The 17,200-nt window shown below is 46.7% G+C and overlaps 1 protein-coding gene across 1 annotated transcript; it reads right to left on the reverse strand.

Moving 5' to 3' along the window:
• Positions 1 to 1,730: 1,730 nt before the first annotated feature.
• On the reverse strand, positions 1,731 to 9,760 carry KCTD14 (potassium channel tetramerization domain containing 14). Its single transcript, XM_070426868.1, has 2 exons — positions 9,616 to 9,760; positions 1,731 to 3,982 (listed from the first exon to the last, which is right to left on the reverse strand). The coding sequence occupies exons 1-2, from the start codon at positions 9,679 to 9,681 to the stop codon at positions 3,302 to 3,304; spliced, it is 747 nt and encodes a 248-aa protein (XP_070282969.1). The 5' UTR covers positions 9,682 to 9,760; the 3' UTR covers positions 1,731 to 3,301.
• Positions 9,761 to 17,200: the final 7,440 nt, after the last annotated feature.

Genomic DNA, 17,200 nt, shown 5'->3' on the forward strand with positions numbered 1-17,200 from the left:
GGAGGCAGTCGATGGATGTTTCACTCTCACATTGATGTATCTCTCTCCCTCCCTCCTCTGTCTCTATAAAGTCAATCAAAGCATACTTTTAAAAATAGTTATGTCATTTTTATTGTATTATGGATTTGGAAGTTGGAGGGAGATATTGGAATGGCCTTTGTTTAATAAACTAGTTTGGTGTATTGCTTAGGAAGAGAGTCTGATCTTAAGGGATGCAGGCTAAAGGCAAAGCAATAAAAAAAGTAACTGGAACATGGGCTGCTTCTGACAGGGCTGGTGGAAACTTGACATGCCTCTAAAGCCTGTTTGGAAATGGCACACTCACTTCCACACATACTCCATTAACCAGATTAAGTCGTAAGGCCTAGCAGGAAGTCAGTAGGACAGGGAAGATTACTCCCATCTACTGAGAAGCATATCAAGAACAGGGAGGGAAGCCCGGCCAGCATGGCTTAGTGGTTGAGCATCGACCTATGAACCAGGAGGTCACGGTTCGATTCCCAGTTAGGACACATGCCCAGGTTGCTGGCTCAATCCCCAGTGCAGGAGGCAGCCAATCAGTCATTCTCTCTCCCCCTTTCCCTTCCTCTCTCTGAAATCAATGAAAAAAAGTATTTAAAAAAAACAAAGAACAGGGAGAGAAGAATAGAAAACAAATACAAGCTACTACTGAAAAGCCCCTAGAGATGTGGGTGACTGACATACTTTTAAGAATAGATATGTCCAATATTCAGCTTGAAATTACTTGCATTTGCAGTGTAAACTCTCTCCCCTTTATTTGTCTGTATTTCTCACAGTCTGCTATGTGCACAAATAGTTCATGGGAGTGGAATTTGTAAAAATCACGAAAAATAACCGAGTCCTGGCCCAGTAGCTTAGTATGTCAAGGTTGTGGGTTTGATCCCTGGTCAAGGCATATACAACAATTAACCAATGAATGCATAAATAAGTAGAACAACAAATTGATGTTTTTCTTTCTCAAGTCAATAAATAAAAAAAATTAAAAAGAAAAAAAAGATCTGAGTGTTAAATCTGGGTGAGCATTGTGCAGAACAAGCAACAACAGGTTTAAGGCATCTAGATTAGAAGATCCCTATGCTGAATGAATCTGGCAGGAGCAGAGAACCAGAGCTGACCAGAAGGAGACAAACCCTCTGGGAATGTGCAGAAATCTTGGGGAGGACATTGACCCTTCCATAATTCATGAACTTGAGAGTACAAGCAATTCTACTTACATCTTAAGAAGCAGGGAGTCTCTTTGGAATCTAATCTCATTACTACTGATCAAAGGCTATGAACTCTTTTTCAGGCACTTGATAAAGAATGTTGAATTGCTTCATGATAAAAAGTTCAAATAGACATTCAGGATTTTTCCACTTTAAATTGTCAGCTATATTAAATACCAAAAAAAGGGAAAACATTAAACAAGTTTTGAAAATAAGAAAAAATATACAAGCAGACACAGTTACTAAATTGTAATGCTTATTGAAAATGACTATGTTCTTTTTTTGCCCTAACTGGTTTGGCTCAGTGGATAGAGCGTCGTCCTGCAGACTCAAGGGTCCCAGGTTCGATTCCGGTCAAGGGCATGTACCTTGGCTGCAGGCACATCCCCAGTAGAGAGTGTGCAGGAGGCAGCTGATTGATGTTTCTAACTCTCTATCCCTCTCCCTTCCTCTCTGTAAAAAATCAATAAAATATTTTTTTTAAAGAAAATGACTATGCTTTTTTTAAAAAAAAATTTTTATTGATTTCAGAGAGGAAAGGAGATGGAGAGAGAAATAGAAACATCAATGATTAGAGAGAATCATCACTCGGCTGCCTCCTGCACACCGAATACTGAGGATCAAGCCAGAAACCCAGGCATATGTCCTAACTGGGAATCGAACAGTGACCTGGTTCATAGGTCGATGCTCAACCACAGAGCCATGCTGGCTGGGCAATGACTTTGTTCTGAGCAATTTTATGTTTAAATTTGAAACTCCCTGACTCAGTATTAATTTCTTAAACCTTTACAGTTGACCTTCAGTCCTGAGGAATCCAGGATGGCTGGTCACCCTTCTAAGCAGGGTGACCTGGTCTTGGAGAAGGATGAATATCTACATGTGTCCTCCTTAGAGTTATGTTTTAACGTTGACAAGCAGAACCTGAAACAGAGTCTTTGTGTAAGTGGTTTATTGCTGATGTGCTCTCAGGAAGGGCAGTGAGGGAAGCAGGATAGAGCAGAGGAAAAATGCTAAGCAAAAATGTGGTATTAGATGAAGATTGACTTCAGTTGGATCCCACAAGGAGCTCTGGAACAGGAACTGTACCAGAGTTGGTTCCTCCTTGAGGTAAGGGAGAACCTCACAAACAAGAGCAATTCTCTTCTAGAGCAGGTCTCAATTAGAATGCATCAGAACCGCCTGGAGGACTTGTTAAAGCAGACTGCTGGGCCAACCCCGAGTTTCTGATTCAGTAGGCTGAAGTGGAGGACAGAGAATTTGTATTTCTAAAAAGTTCCAAAGGTTGATGCTGCAGGGACCACACTTTGAGAACCACTGTTCTAGAGTCAGGACAGCTGTGAGGCTTTAGCAACCAACACAGCATCTGGGAAAGAAGAGCTGAGTGGCATCTACTACAGGTACTAACTTGGCATCTTCCTCGTCATGAAGGCACACACCTGGGCCAGAGGATTGGCCCGCAGGCTGAAGCTGGGTAAATCATGTGTTTAGGTCAGACTATCTAGATCAGTGGTTTTCAACCTTGGCTGCACATTAGAATCACCTGGGAATCTTTTTAAAATCCTGATTTCCGGGCCTCATCCTCCGGAAATTCTGTTTCTTTGTTACTAATGTTGTGGCCCCACCCTATAACAAAGAAACAGAATTTCTGGAGGATGAGGCCCGGGAAATCAGGATTTTAAAAAGATTCCCAAGTGATTCTAATGTGCAGCCAAGGTTTGAGAACCACGGATCTAGATTCATATCCTGTTATATTCCTGTTGATACCCCGCATCTCCAGCCAAAACATTTTTGAAACATTCCAACTCAGCCTTGCTATCCGACTTCAAGGGAAGGGTCTGGCAGGTATGTGAGGCTTTAAAGAGAGAGCAGCTGCACTTCACTAGGCAAGTACAGTGGAGTCAGTTGCAATGAGTGGATTGTCTTCACGGAGGGACATAAATATTTGGGAGTAAGCTTTGCAGATCATCTTGGAAGTTGTTTACAGTATTTTTGAAATTAAAGATTATTTTTGAAGGCAACTTTTAATTTCATAAGCCCCACCAGAGCCCATAATAAACAGCCCCGCACCCTGAGAATCACCACCAGGTGAATCGGAACGTATAGAAGTATTCGTGGGCGTTTGCCTTAGGCTGAAATGTCTTCTTGGAGCAGTAGTCATAGGCTACCTGGTACCCCTGAGCCTCAATGTCCATCTGCACGGAGTCCAAGAGGTCCCGGATGACCGGGGCCGCCTTCCAAGGCCCGAATTTGACGACCAACCTCTTGGTCGCCTCCAGGACTCGCAGGGATTCCTCGCAGTGTGCCGCATCCCCTTCCGTGTGCACCACACACACCAGCACGTTGGAGTAACGCGCGGCCATGGCCTCGGCACGCGCCAGGCGCACCATGAGCTCCAGGTTCTCGCTGTAACTTGGCACCCGCAACAAGAACTGCTTCCGAGCCACCTGCTCACCAAAGATCTGCGGCGTGTCCTCCAGCAGCTTGACTAAAGGCGTGATTTCGAAGAACTGAGCCTCACGGTACACCTCGGGGATGTGCTGCTTGGGCATCTGCCCACTGCGCAGGTAGTCCAGGATGGCTCCGAAATAGGTGCCGGGGCGATCGATGAAGAATCGGCCCTCCTCATCCTTACTGGTGGAGGCCTTGGCTAAGGTGCAGAACATACCTGCCAGCTTTGAACCCGGAATTTTTCTCAGGGTGCCCACAGTAGTGGTGAAGAGCTCGCCCCCCACGTTCAGCTTCACCAGGGCGGATGCCTGGGGGTACAAGAGGCAGAGAATCATTAGCGCCACCTCTAGGAAGCTCACGACTGTATTTTCATACAAAAAAATAACCCCGTAGAGGGAATTTAGGAAAGCCATGCTTGGCTTCAGCTATGGGAAGGCACATCTGAACAGAAGGGGGTTATACTTATGCTGTAAAGCTCCACAGAATGGGCATTTTAAAGAAGACAAAGATTGCAGTTCGATATAAGACTATCCATGCAAGCGTTTTAACTTTCTCATTTGGGTCACAGAATGTTAGCATAGGAGGCTGCAGTGGGAACAAGTCCCAGCCACACTACTTCCAAAGTCTGTGGTCTTTGGCAAGGCCTTTTCCCTCCTTGGTTCTTAGTGTCCTCATTTATAAAATGGGGATATGAAGCTGCTGTGAAGTCAGGAGTTCCCGATGTGGGATGTGTAGGTCTAAGATATATATTTTAAAAAAAAAAAGGCGGTGGGGCGGGGGGGCACAAACCATTTTCAACTTTTCAGAAAGGCTAAGAAACCATGTATGCATTCATTTGGTGTGGGGAGCCAATATAGAGTTAAGCCTGGGACTGACCTGTTGGCAAAGTCACAAACCAGTCGCAGCTTAGAGGGCACAGTCCTCTTAGCATAATTAGGCTTGACCTTGTGATGCTCCCTAGATCTTACCTGGGAAGCTAATGGGCTGAGGGAAGTGCAAGAAGAACAAAAAAAGTGAAACTCACAAGAACAGTGTAACTTTGGTAACCACTACCTTGTTTACCTCTTACTATAAAAATAAAGGCTCAGCTTGCCTCGGGATCTTTTCTCTGTGGCCTCAGCCAGGCACAGGAAGATCCACGGAGACTAAAGAGAGCTAGAGAGTTCTGAACGCTGTCTCCGTGTAAAACATTCTTCGCAGACTCCGTCCACACCTTTGGGAACCCCTGGACCCCCCGGGGGCTGGACCCTGGCAATTCGGGAAGCATTTCTTGAGTACTGTGTGCCCACATCCCATGCTGGGAGTTGGGGATAAAAATTCTTATTTCATATAGATCAGAAGTTCTGATTAGCAGTTGGCATGACTTTGATTAACGAACAATTTGTTTGAGGATGGTTTTTTTGTTTGTTTGTTTGTTTTTCAAAATATGGGCCCATGGGGATTAAATAACAGAAATATCCTGGGTGGTGAAAAGGCCAGTAACACCAGATACAATGAGTGTAAAGCTGTAAGGTTGGTACAAATTTAAGTTAGGTTTACCTGTTCAACAGAATATGTAGAGGCCTCTTCTCTATGTAAGACCTTGGGCTGAGCACTACAGATATAGGCGAGACCCACACAGTGCCTGCCTGGATGCCCACAGCCCAATGCAGAGAGAGACGTGGAAACAGACTGGCAGGCTGCATTCGGGGAATACTAAGTGCTGCTACACAGGCCTAGCAGAAGACTGTATGGAATTACTATATGTGAGGTGATGCATCAGTTGTTATCCTTACAAACTAGCTTCTGGAATAACTTTTGTTACCTAAAATTCACTAAAAAAATAAAAAAATAAAATCACTCACTCGTTCAATAAAATATGTATGTGCCTACTTTGTGCCAGATACCTGGGGCATAGGGAAGAACAAGCAGAAAGCAGTCCCATTCCTCAGAGTCTAGTAACTGTGCAAAGCACTTTGCATACAAGCTCCAACTCAATTCTCATAGCTATCCTATGAAGACTGTATTAAATCCCCATTTTACAGGTAAAGAAACTAAGGCTTAAGGAGATGAAGTAAGTTGCTTAAGACCAACCATATATTAAGTGATGATGTCAGCATTTGAACTCAGGTCCGATTTACTCTGAAGCTTGTGCTCTTAGTTATTGCATAAATTAGTTTTCAAATGCCTCCAGCCTTCTTTTCCTTAATGACCCATTTATTTTTTTAAAATGTAGAGATGACCTATTCCATTCAAGCCTCCTCCTAAGCAGATGAATGCTACATAGTCCCTGCCCTCAAGGAGCTCACAGGGGAGAGAGGGAAACAGATGACTTAGATGTGCAGGAAAGAAGACTCAAAGGTAGGCAGAGTCAGCTTTTTTGTGGATGTGTATTGGAGGTTGTCAGGGAAAGCTGCCTAAGGGGTGTGATGGCTGCTGCTGCAGAGAAGATCTGTGCAGTGTTTGAAGGCTGAGTTACCAACCTGAGAACGCTAACCACTGGTCATTACAGGACCAGAGCTCAGGGATGTCCTTCCATCTGATTTAGGTGTGGCCTCCTTCTCAACTTGTCTGTGAGCTTTAGCTCTAAGATTAAAATACTGGGATTAAGACAGCCAAACTGCTGGGGGAGATTTGAGTTGCCATGACAACAGCTCCTACCAAGGGACAGTCTGCTGGCTAGAGGGGAGAAGGGAAAGGAGAGGGTGCCCTCTGTGGCTCCCTTTCTCCCACACACCTCACGGTCCCTTGGCAAGGTTCTTTGGTGAACCCTGAGGTCCCGCTGGGCAGCTGATAGTTAAATACAAAGTTGCAGACTTTAACCCTTGAATGGATCGATGTGCTCTCATCACTCCTGCACCCCTGAAAGCTCACCGGTGCTCTTAATGTCCCCACATTACAGGCTAGCGAAGAAGGGTGACACAGCTAGGAAGTGATGACGTTGGAGCTGGACTAATCCACGTCAGTCTGACTACAGTATACATGGATGCCCTATCTCGACCCCTCCCAACACCCAGTTCCACTGCTGCCAACAATTAGCTATGTGCCTGGGGCAGCTCACTTCCTTCTTGGGGCCTGAACTTGTTGTCTATGAAATAGAGCGGCAAAAATGGATGAAGAGAACTCTAAGTCTCTCCAGCTCTGAGTCTAATGAGTCCACTCACTTCAAATGTCATTTCTGAAGCTCATTTCCAGATGCTTCACAAAATAGCTAGCTTCCTGTCCTGACACCCTCAGCCCCATTTCTTTATTTATCAAAGAAGACCTTGGCCCTGTTCCCAAGCTTCTTAACTCTGTCCCTCTTCCCCTCCTTTTTAACGAACACTTCCAGGCTCTTTGAAAATCCCAGACCTCCAGCCTCATCCATAAGCACTACAGTATGTGTATCTAGCAGATAAGGACTGCTTTTCCACCCTTCTTCTGGGCCATCTGCCCTTCCTTGTGGCACCTCTTCCCCCACCTTTTCTAAAAGTCACCCTGCCAAAGCACTCCTGAGTGGGAAAGCCTGTCCCAGGCCCCGTGTCCATGGGCAGGGGTCATGTGGTCTTTAGGAGCCCCTGCTGGGGGCTAGGCCAGTACTGGCCATGGGGACACAGGGATGAATGGAACATGCCCAGCTCTCACTCAGTTCCAGTCAAAAGGGTCCTGGTTACACATCTGCAACCCCCCACCACCACCAAACATCATACATTTTCTTAGGTCACCCTTATTGGAGCCAGTGGAGGGACATCTCCATTCTCATGTATCCCAAACCCCTCAAGATCTCTCCCTAACCCACAACCCTGACCTTTTCTATTGTTTCCTATCTCAGTTGTCTGAGCCCAAAACTCCGGCAATAATCTTACACTCTGCTCCTAACCTCAACCCCTTCCCCCCTCAAACACAAATAATCAGTGACCAAATCCTGGTGATTCTAAATGTTTGGTCAGTTCCATAGTGTAGAGGGCCCCCTGGGAATGCACATGGATGACCTTTAAATTAATGTCAGCTGAGTCCGAGGTGACTGGCAGGGCCGTCTCCCGGAAAAACAGCCTCCCAAAATGTCGGAGACTGTTATCAGTACTGATATCTTATCTTTATCCATGTGCTGGGAATAAGGAATGAATTGACCCACCCAGGTCTTGATATGCTAAATCCTGTCCTTGTGCCAGGAATGAGGAATGAATAGGACCTGGGTACACCCAAAATTCCTTTGACCTTAAACCTCCCCTTTGGAAGTAAATAAATGCGCTGTGTTGTCTGTGGTGGGGTGTGACTGTCTCTCCATCAGAGTGGCAGCCCCCCACCTGGCCCCAGCTTTTCTCTATTTCTGTGTCTGGTCTCGTTTTTTCTTTATTTTCTTAATCCCCAGCTCCTCCGCTCAAGAACCTGTCGTTTTCCCGTGCGGGTCGCGGGAAACAGAAACAGCTCACCACTCCATAGCACCCTGACCCCTCAAATGCCCTCCCCCAACCCAGTCTCTACTCTGAAAACAGAGCAGTTTTTCTTTTTTTTTTTTTTTTTTATTTTTCGCTTAAAGTATTACAAAGGGTATTACATAAGTGTCCTTTTTTCCCCCCCCCGCCCTTGACAAACCCCTACCCTCCCTTACCCCCCAGTGTCTTATGTCCATTAGTTATGCTTATATCAGAGCAGTTTTTCTTAAGTGCAAATCTGATCAGCCTCCTCCTGCATTAGACATTTCAGCGACCCTACATTCCCTTCCCGATAAACTCTAGACTCCTTAACAAGGTCTACTAGGCCCTTTGCAGGGCTGGCAAGAGACCACGGGAACTGCTTGCTACTTCCCCACCCCCGCCCAACCAGAGCAAGCTGGGCCCCCTTGCCAGCAGGATTCACTCATCCCCCACACTCCCTTCACTCAGTCCATTCATCCTTCAAGTTAATTCCTCCAGGAATCTTTCTAGACGGGTTGTCTTCTTGTGATCCCAGAGGGCCCTGTACTTCCGCAGTCTGGTAATTACCTATCTTGTCATTCCCTGTATCATCTGTATCCGCATTAGACTGTGAGGTTCCTAATGGAAGACAATCCCTGATTCATCTTTCAGCACCAGTACCTACTCCAGGGCTCCTCATACCGGGATGCTCTATAAATATCTGTTGAATTGAAGGGAGCTTCTGAGGCACTGATTTATAGGAGCAGCTGGTATTCTGATGAAGGCCAGTTTTGCCCTACCTGGCATCATGCACATGCTGGCTCCATCCCCTGTCGGGTAATTCATTCAGACATTTCCTGAGCACCTAGGGCAGCCCCGCCACTGAGCAGGTGACTTTGTCAACAGCCAACAACAATGACGTTAACATCACCAGATGGGAAAGAGCCAGTCTCCCCACCCCTGGATCTGCTTTCCCTTCCCATAAACCTTCAGATGGCACCTCGCCCAGGAGAGATTGGAATGCTCTGCTCCTAGAGTGCCTGGGCCTTTTCCAGATCCTCCCCCAAACGCTCCTTACCCACGCCCTGGGAGTGGGCAGATGGACTAAGGACCCAGCCAGAGGCAGGAGAGGGTGGAGGTCTGGGGGGGTAGGGGGATGAGGTGGTGGTGAGGGACTGAAACACTGTCAGCCTGAGGCTGGGTCTGCTTCTCCCACCAGCACAGGGATGGGGGCAGGGGAAAGGGGGAGACAGCCAAGAGCGGTGGACTAGGACCAGCCAGGGGACAGAGAGGACACACAAAGAGCAGGTAAAACAAAGAGAAGAGAAGGAGACAAAGCAAGGCAGCCAAGCGGGAAAGGGGGCAAAGAGGAGAGCCTGGACTGAGCCAGAATGGGATGGAGACCGCGGTGTGGGGGGAGAGGCGGAGAGAGAAAAGCGGGAGGAACAGTCAGGAGAAGAGCGCGCCCAGCCAGAGGTGGAGATGGCGCTCCGGGAGCCTGGGGAGCGCAGACGGAGCGGGGGTCTGGGCGCGGACCCCAGAAGGAGTGAAAGAAGGGACAGGCACACCTTAGGCTGAGCACTCACGTTTGGCTGGTCCCCGAGAGGCACGCAGGGGGCCAGCAGGGAGCGGGGCGTCGAGGTCAGGCTCATTATCCCGGCTTTGCAAGCAGCTGGCAATGCGCAGCCCGGCCGCCGCTCCTGCAACCGGCCCAGCCCGCCACCTGCGAGGTACCTGTAGCTGGCGGAAATGCACCCGCTCCCCGCCCTGGGGTGGAGGAGGCTGGCCCCAGGGTGTGGTTAAAACCCCGGGTTGGCCTGGACTGGGGCCTGGCTTGCGGTGAGACCTTAGGTTTGTCATTGCCCGGTCTCTCACCGAGGTCTTACCCGACAGCCAAATGGGGGAGGCAGAGGGAACTGACATTGAAAGCAGGAGACCTTCTACTCACTACAGTTCTAGGGGGTGAAGGACCACCAACACCCATTTTACAGATGGGAAGAGTGAGGCTCCCAGGAGATAGGGTGGCCAGTGTGGACTATGCATCCACCTGAGATCAGCTGCTAAAAGTACAAAGCATGACCTTGGAAGGAAAGAACTCAGATACCTGTTGAGTGGGTTATTTTGCTTGTTAAAACGGTGACAATTACTAAAGGAAACCGCAACTAAAATGGAGTCCCTACCGCCTGTAGGGGGAGCTCTCACGCTTTACTACTCATGATCAATTACTCCCAAACAGGGAGAAATGGATACCTTGCGTCTCCAGCTGGAAGATGTTTTCGAGTTGATTAGCCCAGTAAGAGGAAGGGAGGTTTTCTCCTTGCCTGGCAATAGCTCGGCCAATGAGAGTCTGTCACAACTTAGCCAATGAAAAGCCACTACGTTTTGAACTCCCAGTTCCCTCCAATGGACTCCTTGCAGCACCCTCCTCACTGCCCCCTTTCCTCTCTAAAAGTGTGCACTCAAAGGCGAAAGCTGTGGGGATTTCCCTGAGTCATTCTGGACGGGAAACAATCTTCCCTGAAAATGTCTGGCTATAGGCTAAGGTCAAATAGGTCTGGGGGCCAAATATCCACTTTTTTTCATGGTCAAACCCAGCAACAAGCCTTGGCTGGTTTGGCTCAGTGGATAGAGCCTCGGCCTGCAGACTGAGAGACCCCGAGTAAGAGTACGGTCTGGGGCGCATGCCTGAGTTGTGGGCTGCTCGTCCCCATTGGGGGGAGGAGGTGAGAGGGTGGGTGCTGAAGGCAGCCGATGGAGGATTCTCTTTCCTCATTGATGTTTCTGTCACTCTCTCCCTCTCTCTTTCTCTCTGAAATCAATAAAAGTATATTTAAAAAAAATTTTTACATTTAAAATGGACCTGAGTTGGTAGTGCCCTCAGATGCCTGACAAAGAAAATAAAAACCCTTTCTGTAGGCAAGGGCAGAGAGTCCAACAAACTCAAGCTCACAATCTGAAGTCACAAACCACAAAAGGACACAAAGTACCATGAGCAAGAGTCAACAGATCCACACCACCTCAGGTACTGAGATTACTGTGTTTAATGTGCTTAAATCAACACAAGTGTGTATTTAAAACATGAGCAAGAAGATATGATAAAAAATCACCAAGCAGAGTTGAAAAAAAGCCAGGTAGAAATTCTAGAAATGAAAAATAAAATAACTGAAATGAAAAGTTACTGAAACTTAGTAGGAGTTGAGAACATGCAATCAAGGGAGCAATGTTGTACTATTTTTTATAATTTTGGCAAATACTGCTAATAATATGCCCGATGTAGTAAGGATGCAGGAAAACAGCTCCTCAAACTTAGTTGAGTGGAATGTGAACTGCTGTGATTTTTTTTGAAAGTAATATGGCAATGTCTACTAAAATAAAACCCACCACAGACATCATTCGACCCGAAAGCACTACCCTGAAAGGATATATGAACACATATATTTATTACTGTTTTGTTTGTGGTGGCAGAATTGGAAACAAAGGGGTATGATTGAATGAACCAGGATTTGTTTGTGCTTTGGAATACTATGCAACTATTTAAAAGAATGAAGTATATCCTATATTTATTCATTCAACTATGATTTATTAAGCAATTAAAAATAAAAATAAATACTGGCCCTAACCAATTTGGCTCAATGAATAGAGCACTGGCCCACAGACTGAAGGGTCCCAGGTTTGATTCCAGTCAAACAAGGGCATGTACCTTGGTTGCAGACTCAGACCCCAGTAGGGGTTGTGCAGGAGGCAGCTGATCGATGTTTCTCTCTCATCGATGTTTCTGACTCTCTATCCCTTTCCCTTCCTTTCTGTAAAAATCAATAGAATATATTTTTTTAAACATTTTTAAATAAATTAATAAATACTGGAGCTCTCTGAATTCTGACCTAGTTTGCGGTGACATGGGAACCATTATGGTGCCTCCCTCAGGAAAACAGTGAAGAAAATTGAGTCAGCCAGCATGCCAAGTACACTTGCTCCTTCTGTGGCAAAACTAAGATGAAGAGATGAACTGTGGGATCCGGCGCTGCGGTTCCTGCATGAAAACAGTAGCCGGTGGTGCCTGGACGTACAGCACCACTTCTGCCGTCACAACAAAGTCAGCCATCAGAAAACTGAAGTAATTGAAAGACCAGTAGAAGCTCCACAATTTGAAACATTGCTAGCCTATAATAAAGGGATAAATTTATGTAACAATAAATAAATAAATAAATAAATAAATAAATAAATGTCAGTGTATACAGTGGGAATCCATTTGTGTAAAAACACAAACATAACAAACCTCTTCTATAAATTTCGATATATTTATGTGAACAAATAATCAGAAAGGTGTAGAATGATACTCACTGGGTGATACCACTGGTTATTGAGTAGGGTCGGTGTTGAAATGGAGAGGGACAGTTATTTATTTTTTTTCATAATATATCTTTGTATTATGTCGCTAGTTTCAGTGAACATGAAAAACTATAAAAGAGGAAAAGGAAAGGAAGCACCATAAGACAAGCACAAGTTATTCCTGGAGGAAGTCAGCATTTTAGTTTGGGGAATCTGGGAAGGCTTCATGGAAGAGGTGGCATGGAAGAGGTGGTAAGCTGGGTATTGAAGGAGGGAGAGGTTCATTGAGAGAGGCTTGTAGGGGATTCTTCCCAGCACAGGGGTCAGCTGTGCCACATGAAGGAGGAAAATGGAAGGGAAATAATTATGTGCTGAGCACAGGTCTTTCTATTAATCCTTCCAAACAGATTTACTCGACAAATGAGGAAACTGAGGCACAAAGAAGTTAAGTGAATGGCTTAAAGGCCACACAGCTGGTAACTGGCAGAACTAAGCTCAGACTCCATCTCTTTTTCACTCCAAAATTCTCATTCTGTGGCTATGAATAATTGTTTTGTATCTGGGTGCTATGGTCTGACCATTTGTGTCCCTCTGAAATTCATATTTTGAAACCTAATGCCCAACGTGATAGTATTAGAAGGTGAGGCCTTTGGGAGGTCATGAGGGTGCAACCCTCATGAATATGAATAGTGCCCTCATAAAAGAGACCCCAAAGAGTTCCCTAGCTCCTTCCTTCCACCATATGAAGGCACAGCAAGAAGATGGCCATCTATGAACCAAGAAGTGGGCGCTCACCAGACACCAAATTTATCAGCGTCATCATCTTGGACTTCCAGCTTCCAGATTTGTGAAAAAGAAATATTTGTTGTTTAGACACCATCTAGTTTATGGGATTTTTGTTACAGCAGCCCAAAGGGACAAAAACGCTGGGCAAAGTATGTACCTTGAACATTATGACTCTGCAAATGGGACCGAGTGATGGGGAGGCAGCTGTGATGTCCTCAAGGCAGGCTTCGCTGCCTACTGTGTCTGGGTGGGGAGCCTCCCACAGGCTCCGCACAGCCCACCTGTCCACTTCCCCTTACTTACAGTCCCACTCTTCCCAGGGGGCTGATTGGCTGCATGGGCCAGGATGATTCCACAGGGAGGCTAAGTTCTGAAGTGTCATCACCCTAGAAAGGAGGGCCAGACACTCGGAGGGACAGTGGGCACTTCTGACTGTACCAAGCAGCCTGGGCTTGTAGTGCTATTTTCTGTTTCTCCTCCAGCCCCGGCTGCCCTGAAACACGACCTGCACTCCCATGCCTCTCTGCCTTTGCTTATGCTGTTCCTTCGGCCAGAATGCCTTTCCCCACCAGCTCATTCTCTCTGGAAAACTCCTGCATAGCTTTTAAGGACCAACTCAAATGATCCTCCTCTTCCTTTGATAACCATTAGGACAATTATTGGACCCCCACCATTCAAAATAAGAATTAGCACCTCCACTTTATGTATGAGAACTCCCTTCAGCACCGGGAAACGAGAGACCAGGGTTCTAGTTCTGGTTCTGCCATTCGTGTCTCACCTTTGGCAAGTCTCTTCCCCTCTCTGGGCCTCAGTTCCCCGCTCATACCCTGGTGGGGATTGGGATATTGTCTGAGATGCTCTCTGCAATCCTGTCTTGCTTGATACTCCCGCAACAAAAGAATCAGACAGCTCTTTGGTGTTGCCTATGACTGGATCTTGTTTCTCTTTGGCCTGATTCCAAGGGCAAGCACTGCTTTCCTCTGCCCTCCTCCCACTCACCCCACTCTTTGTTCTTCTTCCTAAGACAAAACCGAGAGCCCCTCTCCTCTCCAGGCAGCTGGGCTTTGGGCCAGCAAGCCAAGTGGCAGCTGGGACTCAGATGAAAGGGCCCTCAGAGGGCTGCCTGTGGCTGAGTGCCCAGCCCAGCTCAACCCAGGCCTGGCAGCCCCGGGCCCAGCTGTCCCACGAGGCCTCCTGCCACCACTCCCACACAAGGCTCCCATTGTGAGTTCTACTGCAAGGGAGACCTCTGCCAACCCACAAGGGCCCTCTTTCCTTCTGCTCCAGGCCTGCTGAAAAAATACCCAGGTCTTTAGAGAATGGTCCAGGGCTGGACCAGAGTGGCCTGACTTGGGGCCCACATTTTGGAGAGCTTTGTTCCATTTACTCTTCAGAATAGCATTGGTAGCAGATAGTGCTATTCTCCTTTAGAGAGGAGAGACACATATCTGAGGGCCTACTATGTGTCAATCATGGCACCAGGCACTGGGAAAAGAGTAGTGAATCAGGGGACAAGAACTGACCTCCTGAAACTCATGATCATGGGGACACAGACTAATTGAATAGCCACGCAAAGAAATATCTGTTTACACAGCATGCTCAGTGCTCTGAGAGGGAAGAGCAAGGACTGAGAGCATACAGATAATGGAGGGCTCACTAGTGAGGAGCAAGGGCAGTGAAGCCTTCTCAGGGTTGAGGTATGAAGAGAAGGAGGAAGGAGGTAGGAGGAAGGTGCTGAGTTATAGGAGGAACTGAAAGAAGGAGTCCTGTGACAGGAGAGTAAGAGGGATGTCTCTTGATCATCTTTAGCTGAGGCAGCCTCTGGATGAAAAGGCCACATTATAACCGCAAAAGAACGTGAGTGCCTCCATGAGTCAACGTCGTAATCAATCTAGGTGCGCTCCTTCCCCCAGGGAAGCCCCCTACTCTGCCCCAGGAATTCCTTATTTAGAAGCAAGTCTCTTTAACTCTGGGAGCCTCACATTCTTTACCTCAAAAATGGGAGTTGTAATGCCCCTACCGCAAGCATGTCAAATTTGCAGCCTGTGGGCTGCATGCGGCCCACAATGAATATTCTTGTGATATGTAAGGAACATTTTAATAAAAATTTCATAACTTAATTTTTATAATATCCTGTTATACATAATCCTATATAATAAAGAGGTAATATTCAAATTAACCCTCATGCCCTCACAAGATAGCTGCCTACCACTAGGCTGGCAGAGGGGTTAATGAGGGACAACCAAAGGACTGAACAGCAGGCTGTGTGGGACAACCAGGCCAGCAGGGGCAGTAAGAGGCGACCAGGCCCGGGGGGGAGGGGGTGCAGTTAGGGGCAACCAGGCTGGTGTGGGGGGGCAATTAGGAGCAACCAGGCTGGCAGGGAGCGGGCAGTTGGGGGCGACCAGGCAGGCAGGCAGGTGAGCCATTAGGAGCCAGTGGTTCGGGATCGGGCCTAAACCGGCAGTCGGACATCCCCCAAGGGTCCCAGATTGGAGAGGGTGCAGGCTGGGCTGAGGGGATGCCTGCTGGGGTCCAACCCCAGCGGGTCCAGAGGTCCCCAAAGGTGTGGACGGAGTCGGCGAAGAAGGAATGACATGAAGACAGCCTTCAGTTGATCAGCAGCCTAGTCAGGACCTATAGCCAGGATCTCCAGCCAAAGTTCTGGTCGGAGTTCTGGTTAGGAACTGATGAGGATCTGATGAGGATCTGATGAGGATCTGATGAGGATCTGATGAGGATCTGATGTTTATTGTCTTGTTACATCCGTATTTATACCAGCCGATTTTAATCCTGTAAATTTCTATTACAAAGGTTAGGGCATTTCTTATCTCCATTCCAGGGAGTAAAGATTATGTAGCTTAACTACCCGCCTGGCACTTAATTAAGGGGTTGTATCCCCTCCCTAACTTCAGGGAAAAATCCCCACCTGGGGAAACAACCTTTCTCAGAGAGGTGACCTTGGTTAAAACACATGGCACTAAGGAGAGCAAACATATTAAGAACAGTATGCTATATACGCCAGGTCAATTGAAACATATGCTGTGCAGATGTTTCTTTCCTGCAGCGACTGTGTCAAGCAGCAAGGATGGACCGGCTTCCGGCAGACGCCCCCACCCCCCCCCCCGCCCAGCCCCTGTGCATGAATTTCATGCACTGGGCCTATAGTTATTAATAACAAACTACAACATTCGATAATGACTGATTACTATAATTGCATTCATTTCCCTTACACGCCTTACGTGCAGGCACACCATTTCTCTCCACTAATACTAGCAGTGAATATTTTAGCAGCCGATTGTCACGTCATTAGTCTTGAACGGACTTGTTTGGTGTGCGCAACAGGAAATATTTAGCTTTTGAAGAACAAGAAAAATAGGTTTATTTACATTACACTTATTAATTTGTGCAGTAATTCAGTGTCTGATAAAATATTAATTTTTATTAACATGTTCTATTATTTTATGTTACGTACTAGGCCCCAGAGAAATGCTGTATCCCTCTTATCTTCTGCCGTTTCACTTTCTGCAGTTTCAGTTGCCCATGGTGAATTGTGGCACAAAACTATTAAACGGAATATTCCAGAAATAAAAAATTCATACATTTTAAATTGTGCGTCCTTCTGAGTAATGTGAGGAAATCTCCCACCTTTCCTCTCCATCCCACCTGGGGCGTGAATCATCCCTTTGTCCAGCATCTCCGTGCTGCTACACAGGCGTGGCCATCCAGGCTATCAGATCAACGTCTCAGTGCCCAGTGCCTGTGTTCGAGTGACCCTTACTATACGTCATCATGGCCCCAACCCACAAATAGTGATGCTGGCAGTTTTGAAATGACAAAGAGAAGCCGTAAAGTGCTTTCTTTATGCAAAAAGGCAAGATTCTTGACTTAATAAGGAAAGAAAAAAATCATACCCTGAGGTTGCCAAGATCTACTGTAAGAATGAATCTTCTATCTATCTGAGAAATTGTAAAGAAGAAAATTTTCTGACACACTTCAAACTGCAAAAGTTACGGCCACCATGTATGATAAGGGCTTAGTGGAATGGAAAAGGCA

The sequence above is a fragment of the Myotis yumanensis genome, unplaced genomic scaffold, assembly GCF_028538775.1.
Source record: "Myotis yumanensis isolate MYYU_CA2020_CCGP unplaced genomic scaffold, mMyoYum1.0.hap1 SCAF_10, whole genome shotgun sequence".
Lineage (NCBI taxonomy): Eukaryota > Metazoa > Chordata > Mammalia > Chiroptera > Vespertilionidae > Myotis > Myotis yumanensis.

Bases quoted from the DNA above. Each gene is read 5' to 3' on its own strand.
- KCTD14 (XM_070426868.1), bottom strand. From the start codon at position 9,681: ATGAGCCTGACCTCGACGCCCCGCTCCCTGCTGGCCCCCTGCGTGCCT. The intron at 3,983-9,615 runs GTGAGTGCTCAG...TTGTACCCCCAG, and splicing joins CTCTCGGGGACCAGCCAAAC to GCATCCGCCCTGGTGAAGCT.